The sequence below is a fragment of the Lutra lutra genome, chromosome 17, assembly GCF_902655055.1.
Source record: "Lutra lutra chromosome 17, mLutLut1.2, whole genome shotgun sequence".
Classification (NCBI taxonomy): domain Eukaryota; kingdom Metazoa; phylum Chordata; class Mammalia; order Carnivora; family Mustelidae; genus Lutra; species Lutra lutra.
Window position 1 is genome coordinate 18,276,643 of NC_062294.1, and position 11,838 is coordinate 18,288,480.

The following is an 11,838-nucleotide window of genomic DNA, read 5'->3' on the forward strand; positions in this document are numbered from 1 at the left end:
GGTCTGCACTGCCCTGGCCCAGAGAGGCTAGGAGCAGGGCTGTGAGCCAAGGCGGGGGGCTGGCTAGGGACCAGTGAAGGACATTTGGGACAGACTGGGCTCTGGCTATAGTGAGGCACGGAGCTGTGGTGCCAGGACCCCTGATGGGCTGCAGCTAGGAACATGGATCAGGCTCCGAAGTGGGGGCCAAAGAGACCCCAGGACAAGGGCCCTGCTGACCTAACCCTGAGAACATCTGTTGGTCGGGTCTTTCCAGGGAAGGGCTTCTCCTACCTGGGTTAGAGCTAGGGGCCCAACACTCAGCTGCCGCCTGAGCTAAGGCCCTCCAGCCTCCCTCCAGGAGTCCGGGCTCGAGTGCAAGGGAGGCTGTGGGGCTCGACGAGGAGCCAGCTTGTGAGTTGCAGGGGTGTAGGCGGGGAGCAGCACATGCAGAAGCAAGCAGGGAGCATGGGCCAAGTGGCACGCAGTTTGCTGTGGAAGCGCAGGTTTCAGACGGACAGCAGGACATAGGTCTGGAAAAAGAGAGGCACAGGATCAAGTCACCCAGGGCCTGGAGTGCCAGGCTGGAGTTTGAACTATTTTCTGGGGATGGGGTTAGCCCGTGAAGGTTCGCAACAGGACAGAGTATCATCAGAAAGTCCCCTCTGGCTGCAGTGTGGAGAGGACAGAGCGGAGAGGTGAGGTTCAGATAGGATGATTGCCGACTTCTTTAATCGTCGGGACTGCCTTAGGTGCTAGGAGGGCATCAGTATCCACACAGGTAAGAGGAGGAAACGGAGGGCTCCAAGAAGCAGAGTCAGTTGCTGGAAGCCACTTGCTAGACCCCAGCAGCCCTGGATCACAACCTCGCTCAGCCTGTTCACACAGCACGTGCTCTGCTCTGCCCCGCTAACAGGGAGGCAAGCCAGGCCGTCAGCCGAGGCTGTGCGCTCACCATCTGAGTGCTCCTGCCCGCCCCCAGCTGGCCCACTGCCGGGATCCCTGCCCTGAGACTGGGTGAGGGGTGCGGCTGTCCCCCCAGCCTCACCCACACCCTCACCGGGCCTGACTGGTTCTAGCTGGAGTCACTGGTGAGGGCTGCTCGGGCACTAGCTCATAAACACCGATCCAAGGCTGAGGGCACCCTGCCAGGACCGCCAGCTCGTCAGGCAATGTCCCAGCCCAGTGGCCACAGATGGGAGATTAGACGGACCCTCAACCACCTGGCGGGTGGGAACTGTAGGCAGCTGGTGCAGCAGCCATGGGCTGGCCGGCTCCAGGGGACAGGGTGGGGGTGGGGAGAGAACCTCAGTACCTGGGCCTTTGGGGTCTTGCCAGTTTCTTCAGCTGCCCTTGCCTCCAGAAGAGAGTTTGGGCCTGTCCCACCATCTCCCCTGACACTGGGCTCAGCCTCTGAAGGGACTGGTATGGCTGGGGAAGGCTGGTGGCTTCCCCATAGACTGGAGCTGCAGGCCCCCCACTGGGACAAGCCTGGAGATTTGAGTACAGCCACCTTGGCTGGCCGCGAGGAGAAGAGTGGCTGGGGACAGTCATAGAGGGACTAAATTATCACTAAGCCATGGTAGGATTGGCAGAGGTTTCTGCCCCCCAAGCCCTCTGATTCCTGGGGATCTGCTGTGCTGGGGTCCATTCTCTCCTTCCAGGATTCTGGCTCTCTGACCTATCCTAGACTTCTGTTTCCTCTGACCCCAGTGGTCACCACAGGCCTCCTCCTGAGCCCAGCTTGCCCAGTGCAGCTGGCCAGGTTTTGTCTTTGCTTGTGGACTCCTAGGTCTCATTTTACCCCTTTGGGGCAGCAGACCCTATGGCTTAAGTCAGCTGGTAGTGGGTGGAAAAGTCTCCGAACCTTGGAGGGAAGACCTCAGTGCTGAAAGCTTTCTAGGCTTCCCAGCTCTCACCCTCAACCCTGAAGGATCATCTCTAGCCTGTGGAGCCACAGTCGCTGTGACCATGCCACCAGAAAGGACCCAGGAGGATCTGAGTGAAGGGAGCTCCCCGGGGTCCCGAAGACCATCCCCCTGCCCCCAACCTTGACATGTCCCTGGTTGGTTTTATGAGTGAGTGCTGGCCCGGAACTAGGGCCTGAAATGACCTGTCCTTTCCTTGTGCCCAGCAGGTCCAGTTTGCCTGGGCAAGAAGTACTCATTCCCACCACAGCCCACGTGTCCAGCCATTGCACTGTAGGGCTGACGTCTGTGAGGGCAGTAACCATCCCTCAGCAGGAGTAGGGGTGGCAGTTTGCTTCCTGCTTAACGGTGCCTGGGAGCTACCTGAGGGATAGAAGGAGTTCTGTGAGGTGGGGGGCCAAGAGGGGCCAGGGTGCCCAGTCCAGGTGAACTCGGTGAACTCTCAGGAGTAACCTTCCCTCACTAAGCCCAGCAACATGTGGTTTGGTGAGGCTGAGGAGGGAGTTTTGGGGGAATGGCAGGCAGAACAGCTGGGGGCGGACCGAGCCCCTCTCTGAGCCTGGCCTCCTGTGGGATGATGGTGGAGGGGCGTGGAAGGGCATGGAAGGGGCAGCACACCATGAGGCTGACGCTCTTCGGCCAGAAATTGCTCTGTCACTCCTGGGTGCAGAGAGGCAGCAGGCCAGTTGATGAACAGTTGGGATTTGTGGATATTCTGAGGCTCTGACTTGGGGGCTGCCCCGGCCCACATGTGATGTTTGGACTCACGGTGCAAGGGTCTGGGGAGGGTCTGGGGAAGAGGAGGCCTGGCACGTGCCCCACTTCCCTGCCTGGGTTGAGCAAGCCCCCTGCTTTGCACAGGCCTACCTGGAGTCCTTCTACAAGTTCTGTACCCTGCTGGGCGGGACCACGGCTGATGCCATGTGCCCCATCCTGGAGGTGAGTGCCTCCCTCTCCTCCCCCCAAGCTGCCAGTCCCTGGGAGCCTGGGCTTGGGGGAAGCCCTGCTGGCTGACTGGCAACTGCCTCCCTCCCTCCCTCCCTCCCCTTCCCTCTCGCCTTGCTTGTACACCGGCCCCACAGTTTGAAGCCGACCGACGAGCCTTCATCATCACCATCAACTCGTTCGACACAGAGCTGTCCAAGGAGGACCGTGCCAAGCTCTTTCCGCACTGTGGGAGGCTCTACCCGGAGGGCCTGGCCCAGCTGGCTCGGGCTGATGACTATGAGCAGGTGAAGAGCGTAGCCGACTACTACCCGGTGAGTGCCCTGGCTACAGGGGATGGGCAGGTCTGCATGCCCAACCCATGGCTGACAGCACGCTCCCATTCACGCTGTCCTTCCCTCCCCTGGGCCAGGAGTACAAGCTGCTCTTCGAGGGCGCAGGCAGCAACCCTGGAGACAAGACCCTGGAGGACCGATTCTTCGAGCATGAGGTGAGGGGCTGCTTCCCTGCCCCTCGTAGGGAGAGGTTGGTGGCTTGGGCCTGACGCTGCTGTCACGGCCACCTGTACACCACGCCTGCCTCTGTCTGTAGGTGAAACTGAACAAGCTGGCCTTCCTGAACCAGTTCCACTTTGGTATCTTCTATGCCTTTGTGAAGCTCAAGGAGCAAGAGTGTCGCAACATTGTATGGATCGCCGAGTGCATTGCCCAGCGCCACCGCGCCAAGATCGACAACTATATCCCCATCTTCTAGTGCCCTGGCCCGAGGCTCCCCACAAGTGTGTGTCTGCGTGCACTGGCATAAAGCCCATGGTTCACATGCCTTCCCTTGGGGGTAGCACATTGTCCTAGTGACTTTTGGTTTCCCCAAACCTGAGATGGCTCTTGGGCCTAAGAAGGGGCTGGGCACCTGCTCCCCCTGTCAAGGATGGACACCCCCCCCCCCGGAAGGAGGCCCCCTCAGCCCTCTGTTTACAGCCACTGACATGTCTGAGAAGCATGTGGTCATTCCTGAGAACCCCTGGGGCAGTGGGAGCCTCCTCTTACCCCTGTGGTTGGCCCCAAGGAAGGATAGTTTGTCCTTGAGGCATAACTCTGCAAGCCTGTCCCTCAGCCCTGCCCTCTGAGACAATAAACCGCCCTGAGCCTAGCTGTCTGCTGTTTCCTTCGGGCCCAGTACCTCTCCCAGACCCCAACTTCCCTCAGGTGCCACCTTGTTGAGCCTGCCCCTACCAAAGCTTCCAACCTCCTTTGCTGGCCCTCTCCCTGTGCAGCCAGGTTCTGCAAGGTCGGGGAAGTCACTGGAGGCCCCGATAGGCCTATGCAGTTGGGTCCTGGCCCTGGATGGTCCCAGGCATATTTGCCTTACTGAGCCCCACTATGCCCTAGGCCAGGGGCATGACCACCATTTCACTATGAGGAAGCCCAAATCTGTGGATAAATGATCTTCCCCGAGTCAGTGAAGGGGGAACTCCGTGTGAACCACAGGCCCTGTGCCCAGAGCCTCAGCCCATGCTAACCAGCAGGGGCTGCCCAGGCTGTCCCCCCCCATCTGTCACCAAACCACAACCTGTCATCCAGGTAGTCACCCCATCCCCACACAGCATTTTTCCATTCTAGGAGAAATAAAAATTTGTATTTAAAAGGTGGCAGTCAGGCAAGTGGGGGCAGCAGCCTGCCTGTGGCTGGGGGGATTGGGGTGGGTGGTCAGGGCCCTAATTCTTGAGCCAGTCAAGAACCAGGATTCACCCTTTGAATTGCAGCACTGAGACACTGGTGCCTCGAAAAAATCCTGAGGGGGGTCCCCACCCCACCCAGTCACTCCTTAGTTTGCAGAGACACTGTCTGCGGGATCCTGTCGAAGTCTACAGCTAAGTCTAGCACAGAGCTCCCCATCCAGCTGGGTTCTCCCAGCTCCATGGTGGAACCTTGCGCCCAGGAGGGTCTGTGTGGGCTCATGAAGCAGTAGAGAGGCCTGGAGGCTTATTGGGAAGCCTCAGCTTCACCAGGCCTGGCCTGGGGCACTGATCAAGTGGGTAGGGCTAGGGTCCTTAAGGCCAGGCTCTAGGGCAGGCTTGGGGGTCACAATACCCGGGAAGGGCCAAGGGCTCCTGGGACCTCCTCTGCCGAAGCAGCTAGGCCATCTGTGGGCACTGCTCACTGGGCTGCCTCGGGGGAAGGGCCTGGGTCTGGGTCCGGGCCCCGGTCCTGGGCTGCATCCTGAGCTGGGGTGGAGCCCGGCTGGCCAGGCCGCAGTGCTCTTGGCAGACAGTGATTGATGAAGAAGGTCTGCAGGAAGCGGCGCCGCAGGCCCTCAGGCAGGTAGTAGTGGATGAAGTACATGAGCCCCAGGCCATGGCCCGGGTAGTAGCGGCGGCGCGGCTGAACCGCCAGCAGTGCATCAGTGATGGCATCTACCACCGGGCTGAGGTCTGGCAGCGCCAGGCGCAGTGAGTGCAGGAACTGCCCGTGTAAGTGCTCGATGTAGTCCTCGCCGTAGGCCTGGAGCAACTCTTGGGGCAGGCTGGCCAGTAGCAGCTCCTTGCGCTGCTCCCACTGGCCCACATTGCGCACCGACTCTGCGGGGAGGGAGTGAGCGGCAAGGTCGGGGTGAGGCCAGTTAGGGAAGCCAAAGCCAGACTCAGGTCCATCTACCCCCAAACTGATCCCCGCCTCCAGCCAGAGCCTTGCCCATTCCTCAGCCCTGATCCCACCCCAGATAGGACCACACCCACATGCCCCATCCCAAACCCAACCCCCACCTGTTTTAAAGCAGCCAGGCTGGATGACGCTGACCTTGACCCCCCAGGGCAGAAGTTCACAGCTGAATGTGTCCATGAGCAGCACCACGGCCGCTTTGGAAGCCCCATAGGCCGCCAAGCACGGGTATGGCATGTCTCCTGGAGAGGGATTGGGAGTGAAGCAGCTCAGCCCGGGCCAGAGGCTCCGGCATCCCTCCCCACTCTGCAGCAGTACCTTTTCTACTCTAGTGGGGAAGGGCACTCACCTGCTGGGCTGCCCACAGTCACGATGCGGCCCCTAGAATGGCGCAACAGTGGCAAGAGACCCTTGGTCAGCTCAAGTGCACCGAAGAAATTCACCTCCATGCAGCTGCGGAAAGTGGCCACTGGAGACAGCTCCACATCAGCCACCACATCGTTGTAGCCTGCGTTGTTGACCAGGCCCCACAAGCCTGAGGTCAGAGAAGGGATGAAAGAAGAGCCCAAAGATCCGGGTCAGCGGCAGCAGCAAACCTCCAACTCCTGCCCATTCGCTCCCACCCAAGCTCACCCTCTCCTGGAGGAGCCACAGCCACTGACCTGTGCTGGCAGTGTGGGCCTTTGTGAACTCCAGTGCTCGGCTGATGTCTGCTGGCTTAGTTAGGTCCATCTGCAGCAGCCTTAGGCGAGGGGAACAGCAGGTGCGGAGCTCTAGGGCACCGGGGCTGTCCAAGTCCAACACGGTGGCCAGCACCGTAAAGCCCATGGCGTCTAGCTTCTTGGCCGTCTCCTTGCCAAAACCAGAGTCACAGCCTGGCCAGGACAGAGCAGCCAGTCAACTCCTACTGTGGCCCAGTCCAGCCCAAGACAACTCTAGGATTCACCAGGGTCCAGACAGGATCCAGGCCCCTGGATATCCAGTCTTCAGCAGTCAGCAGCCCTCCCTCCTTCCCAGATTTGCCTCTGCAGGCTTCGCCCCTCTGGCTGAGCACCTAGGCCCCAGCTCTCTCATAGCTGCCAACTCCCTGACTCCCCGTAGCTGCCCCAAACATGGCTTACAAGTCCCACTTTACAGATGAGGACACAAAGACGGAGGAATTCAAAGTTGTTTCCCGAAGTCACTTAGCCAGCAAAGAGGAAGGTCAGGATTCTGGAGGTCAGTGGGAGACCCTATCTCAGCCCCCCTGTCCTGTCTGCTTTGCTTTCAGGCCTCAGCTTGCGTGTACAGTAGCACAGCCTCTCCCTTTCTCGCTGCCCTTGCCTGGGCTTCTTCTTCTTACCTGGCCTAGGAAGCAGCCCCTCTTTGGTCCTGTCCCATCTTGCCCCCTTGAATCCATTCTCTACCTAAGCAGCCAGAGGGATCTTTCCAAAAATGACAGTATCACTCTGCGGCTGAAAACCTTTCCAAGCACCCCCCCCCCCGCCCCCCACCACCCAGCCCTCAGGACTAAGCCCAAGCTCTCCCTGCATGTCATCACAACCTGAGCTCCACCTCCCTTCCCGGCCAACACCCCTACTATTGTTCCAGGCTGCAGGCAAGCGGGAGGCCAATCCCCACCTCACCCCTGACCCCTAGTCTTGGAATTCCAATCAGTGGCAACAGTGGGGCATTCTCTGAGCCTCAGACCACTTGCCCCCAGGACAGGCAAGATGATGGAGAAGAGAACAGACCTGCATTTGAATCCCTTCCCACACCCAACAAGTGTGACCTGAGGTCAGTTACCACTTTAGAGACTTAATTTCCTGTCTTTGGTATGTGGAGAGAGGAACTGCCAGGCAGAGCCAGAGTGAAGGTCTGATAAGCAATGCCCCGTTCCTTGATTGTTCCCATTCTGATCCCGATTCCTGGGCAGCCAGCAAGGAGAGGGAGAGGCTCTTGAGGGTTGAGGCTCTCTGAAGCCTGTCTCCCTGGAGGTCCTGCTGAACAGAAGCTTCACAGGAGCCCTGCTTCCCCAGTTCTGGACAATTCTGGACACTCTGGGATGGGAAGCCCTCTTCACCTCAGCCCCGCCCCCTCTGCTGAGGCAGAGAACAAAGCTGAGCAGGGGGCTGTGAGCTGGGCTTTGCGTGGGTGGCTGGGGGACTGCAGACAGCCCTGGGCTGATGGGTCTTTCCAGGGCCAGTGTGGCTCCAGGAGGCAAGGGAGCACATGTCCACTTGAATAAGCACATGCCCACTCGAATAAGCTCCCTCCCGGAGCAGACAAGCCATTCACAGGGAGAGGGAAGCCTTCCAGAGCCTCAGCTCTGTGGCCCCAACAGTCACCCATGCCTTGCACACCCTCTTGTTCACCTGTACACACACAGACACCTGTACATACCTCCAACCTGCCTGCATATTCACACGGGGGTTCATGCCCAGGAAACCCCCTGCCACCATCGGTACACAGATGTACACACAAGGCACTCAGCCACTCAGCCCAAACTCTGACCCCATGGCTGAGCTCTTGGAGTGGCCTTGGGCAGCGGTTTTCAGGGGAATTCTCAGGCAGCTCTGGCAGGCTCAAGACACTGTTCCTGGCAGGTGAGGCAGGGCCTGGTCACCTCTTTGTCTTGCAGTCAGGTGGTGAGAGAGGAACCTGCAGAGAAGCTGGACTGGGCTGGGCAGCGCTCCCATTCCAGGGCTTTACAGCCAGAGTTGCGGGAGCCCAAGCCTCAGCTGGCATCCCACCTCTCCCCTCACTCTCAGGCTCAAGGCAAGGAGAAGTAACAGCAGCAGCATGAAGGCCTGAGGGGAGATCTCAGGAAAGACTGCCCACTGGGTCACCAGTACCAGCTGATAGCCCGGGTCCTGTTGAGGCAGCTCACATATTAGAAGGCAGAGCTCACAACCTAGTTCCTGCTTCATACCAGGAGGGTCTGTATCTTTCCTTCCCCAATCCCCTGAAATTTCATACTGTACCCTGAACTCAGGTCCCACTCATCCAGCCTGAACCCTGCTTTAATTCCACATTCTTGCTGAAGCCCAAAAGCCCTCATGCCATCCTTACTCCCACCCCGCCTCAGCAATCTGGCTTCTTACCTGGCATTCAGGGCCTCTTCTGAGGAAACAACCTCATATCCCACCACATCCCAGCAGCCGGGCTAGTTATGGACTGTCCCCGATCCAGGCCACGCTCATTCCTGTCTCAAACCTTTTTCCCACATCCACGCTTTGTCTGATCCAAAACACCTTCCATCTATCTTCACTCATCCTCCCAGGCCCAGCACAAGGATGGCCTCTGGGAAGTTCTCCCAGGTCCATCTGATCATGCAAGGGCCGCTACTGGACAGAGCCTCTAAGAAGCTGGTCTAGAGGCAGCCCTCAGAGGCAGGGCCCAATGTAAGGGCAGAGCTCTGAGAACCTGTCCAAAGCCATGGGGGTTGGGGGAGAACTAGGCTGCCCCTCCCCCCATACAACAGAACCAGTGCCCCCTGGCCTTTCTCCCCCTCCCCACTTCCGGCTAAGCCTTAGTCACCCCCCCTGCCTCCCCACTACTGTCCTTCTGGTGACAGATTTATTCCCTGCTCTAGACAAAGGGAACTCTGCCAGGAGGCAAGAGGCACCTGAGTACAGCCCTCCAAGACCTCCTTCCTGGGCACTGGAGGAGGAATTGTGGGGTGGGGTGCTGGTTGCAGACTCTGGATGGCTACCTCAGCAGTTTGGGGATGGGTGGCACGTTCTGAGAGGCAGCTGAATGCCCGGATGCCTCTCATGGTGACCTCAACCTTTTCTGGAGTCTAAGGATCCCAGTCAACTGGGGGGGGGGGGGGTGGCTCAACTCCCCATGTAAGCGCCTTCCTCTGACCCCAGGGAAGAAAAGATAGGGCATCCCATGTGGGGATGTTAGGCAGAGGTCAAGGGGTAACCATCCTCTGAAGTCCTTCGGAGCACGCCCCTGTCCAGAGACTGCTGTCTTGAGGAGGGGCATAGCATAAACCCCAAACTCCAGGAGGTTCCGTCTTTCTCATCCAGCAGTTGTCCCTGCGCACCTGCCCACTCCCGGCCTCATTCTCCCTCCAACGCTCTCCACAGCGGCAGGTAGTTAACCCGGACTTAGGGAGGTGCCTTGCGCTTCCTACTTGGCTCACTCTCGGCACCCAAGGGAAGGCGACACTCCCACTCCTGCGCTAGGGTCCCGCCTTGCCTTGGCGTGCTCAAGGGGAGCCCTCTGGGGGTCTGGTCCCGCCCTCGAGCCTGGAGTCCCCGCGCTTCGCGCACTCACCGGTGATGAGCACCGCGCGAGTGGCCACGGGCAGGCGCGGCGAGCGCGCCAGGCGGGACAACGCGATCCAGCCGGCGGCGGCCAGCACGGCGAGTGCGGCCGGCGGGGGCAGCAGGCGCTGGCACAGCCAGTCGAGCGCAGCCAGCAGCGCCAGCGCCGCCAGCAGCGGGCGGCCCAGACGCAGGTCTGCGCGCAGCAGCTGCAGCAGAGCGCGGGCCGCCACAAGCAGCCAGGCGCCGCCCGACGGCCAAGGCCAGCGCTCCATGGCGGCTGGGCCGGGCTGGGCCGGGGCGGGGAACGGGCTGGGCCGGGGCGGGGGCCGGGCTGGGGAGAAGGGAGAGGGACTTGGGGGCCGGGGCGAGGGGCGCGGGGTGCAGCAGAACACCGGCCAAGGACGGGAGGGACACTCGCTTTCTCTGTTCGCCCTCGGGCCGAGCTTATAAAGAGCCCCGGGGGGGCGGGGGAGAGGGCGGAGCTGAGGCGGGGAAGGGGGCGGGGCTTTCCTCCACTTCTCACCCGCACCCTCCTCGGGGCAGGTGCCCCCCCCCGCCCCGCCCCTGCGGCCAGATCTGCTTTCTAAGAAGCCGGAACAAAGTCCCAAAGTTGCTGCTAGAGGAGGAGCCGCCTAGCCGCGGACCGTGCCGGGAACAGGGCCGGTCGGCGTAGCCCTCGTCCCTTGCATCTACTCACCCCTTCGCCCACAGCCCCCACGCTCCCAAGGCCGCTGACCCGCCGCTCCCAGGTGAGCACACCCACCTCACACTTGCTTGGGACACCTAAGGACACTTAGAACCACCATCAGCTTCCCATACCCACAGCACCTGTGCGGCTTCCTGGCCTGCGGAACAGCTTGGAGAAGCAGCCAGCCCTCGCCCGGCCGGCCGCCGCAGCCGCAGCGGGCACACGCGCCGCACTCCCACGCTATGCACGGCCGCAGGTCCCTCGCGCGCGCGCGCACACACACACACACACACACACACACACACACACACACGCCCCGACGCGCGCTCACACCTAAGCTGCCCGCGGCCACAAAACCGTCTTGTGGCGGGTGCTGGGGGGAGCAAGATGACTGCCCAGGTTCTTGGGAGTCTCTTGTCCCGCCTTCCACCTTCCCTCCAGGGCCCAGTCCTGGGGATGCACTAACCCCACCTCCTTCTGCCAAACAAGTGTACGTGTGTGGGAGTGCGGGTGTGTGTGTGTGGCGGAGGCGGGGGCTCACAGAAAGTGTCTAGGCCTCCCATTACTTCCACCCCACCCTCCAACCCATACTCCAGGCCAATGGGGGCACCTGGAGAGTCAGTGAGGGCAGCCTCTAGGATGAAGTGATCCCTGTCCTACTCCCATGATCCTGCAAGGTATAAAATAAGTGATGTGAGTGTGGGTGCATTTCCCTGCCTGTATGTATGAAGATCTGTGTTTGTGTGTGGCCCAGCGGCCCCCCATCCTGCCCACCCCCGTGTCTGGCACCCTGTATTTGGCATCCATGTTAGGGCTCTGCCAGGCACTAGGAATTGGTGCCAGCATTTGGCTGCCAGGCCTGATTTTGAGGGCAGTAGGTGCACCCCATGGCAGAAGGAGTCCCTGCTTCCTGTGGGCCTCTGGATCTTACCCACTGCCTCATCTATGCCCAAACTAGGTCCTGGGAGGTCATGGACCCCTCCTAGCCCTGTGACCAATCTCTATCTTAGGTGCTCAGGCTCTGTGCCATGGCTTAGAGGCAATGTCTCCTTCAAAGCCTTCTCTGCCACCCAGGCATAGCTCCCTGTTGGGCCAGGGGAGTCTCAGAGAGGGGGCTGGGAGCCATTTAGGAAGGGACCTCTGGGTTGAGGGCCCATCTCCTGTTCAGAGCCACTTCTGTGCCTTTAAGTATTCCTCCTCCTCTCAGCACAGACGGCAGGCTAGCCCTGGCCTGGGAGGAAATGTGTGACTACCTTGAGCACATGACCTTGCGTACCTGTTTGTGCCAGTATTTGCAAACACTTGTGTCCATGTCCTGTGCCATGGCCTGCAAGTGCCTGCGGGTGCACTTGTGTATGTTGTGTGTGCTTCTGTTGACTCTT

At 60.3% G+C, this 11,838-nt stretch overlaps 2 protein-coding genes across 2 annotated transcripts in view; one reads left to right on the forward strand and one right to left on the reverse strand.

Annotated features, from left to right (window-relative positions):
* The window catches only part of ATP6V0D1 (ATPase H+ transporting V0 subunit d1), a 39,227-nt gene extending 35,226 nt beyond the window's left edge, over positions 1-4,001 (forward strand). The window contains exons 5-8 of the mRNA XM_047711967.1: positions 2,769-2,846; positions 2,990-3,166; positions 3,265-3,342; positions 3,444-4,001. Of these exons, the coding sequence (XP_047567923.1) occupies positions 2,769-2,846; positions 2,990-3,166; positions 3,265-3,342; positions 3,444-3,605 (495 nt within the window). The 3' untranslated portion in view covers positions 3,606-4,001. The remainder of the gene's footprint in view (positions 1-2,768; positions 2,847-2,989; positions 3,167-3,264; positions 3,343-3,443) is intronic.
* Positions 4,002-4,471: 470 nt separating this feature from the next.
* HSD11B2 (hydroxysteroid 11-beta dehydrogenase 2) lies at positions 4,472-10,203 on the reverse strand. Its single transcript, XM_047711966.1, has 5 exons — positions 9,776-10,203; positions 6,172-6,384; positions 5,859-6,044; positions 5,614-5,751; positions 4,472-5,430 (listed from the first exon to the last, which is right to left on the reverse strand). The coding sequence occupies exons 1-5, from the start codon at positions 10,038-10,040 to the stop codon at positions 5,009-5,011; spliced, it is 1,224 nt and encodes a 407-aa protein (XP_047567922.1). The 5' UTR covers positions 10,041-10,203; the 3' UTR covers positions 4,472-5,008.
* Between the last annotated feature and the right edge of the window lie 1,635 nt (positions 10,204-11,838).

What these genes read in the sequence shown, in the direction of transcription:
- HSD11B2 (XM_047711966.1), bottom strand. Translation starts at nt 10,040, where the DNA reads ATGGAGCGCTGGCCTTGGCCGTCGGGCGGCGCCTGGCTGCTTGTGGCG. An exon ending in GGCCCACACTGCCAGCACAG is followed by an intron (nt 6,045 to 6,171) that starts GTCAGTGGCTGT and finishes CTCTGACCTCAG; the next exon opens with GCTTGTGGGGCCTGGTCAAC. An exon ending in GACTGTGGGCAGCCCAGCAG is followed by an intron (nt 5,752 to 5,858) that starts GTGAGTGCCCTT and finishes ATCCCTCTCCAG; the next exon opens with GAGACATGCCATACCCGTGC.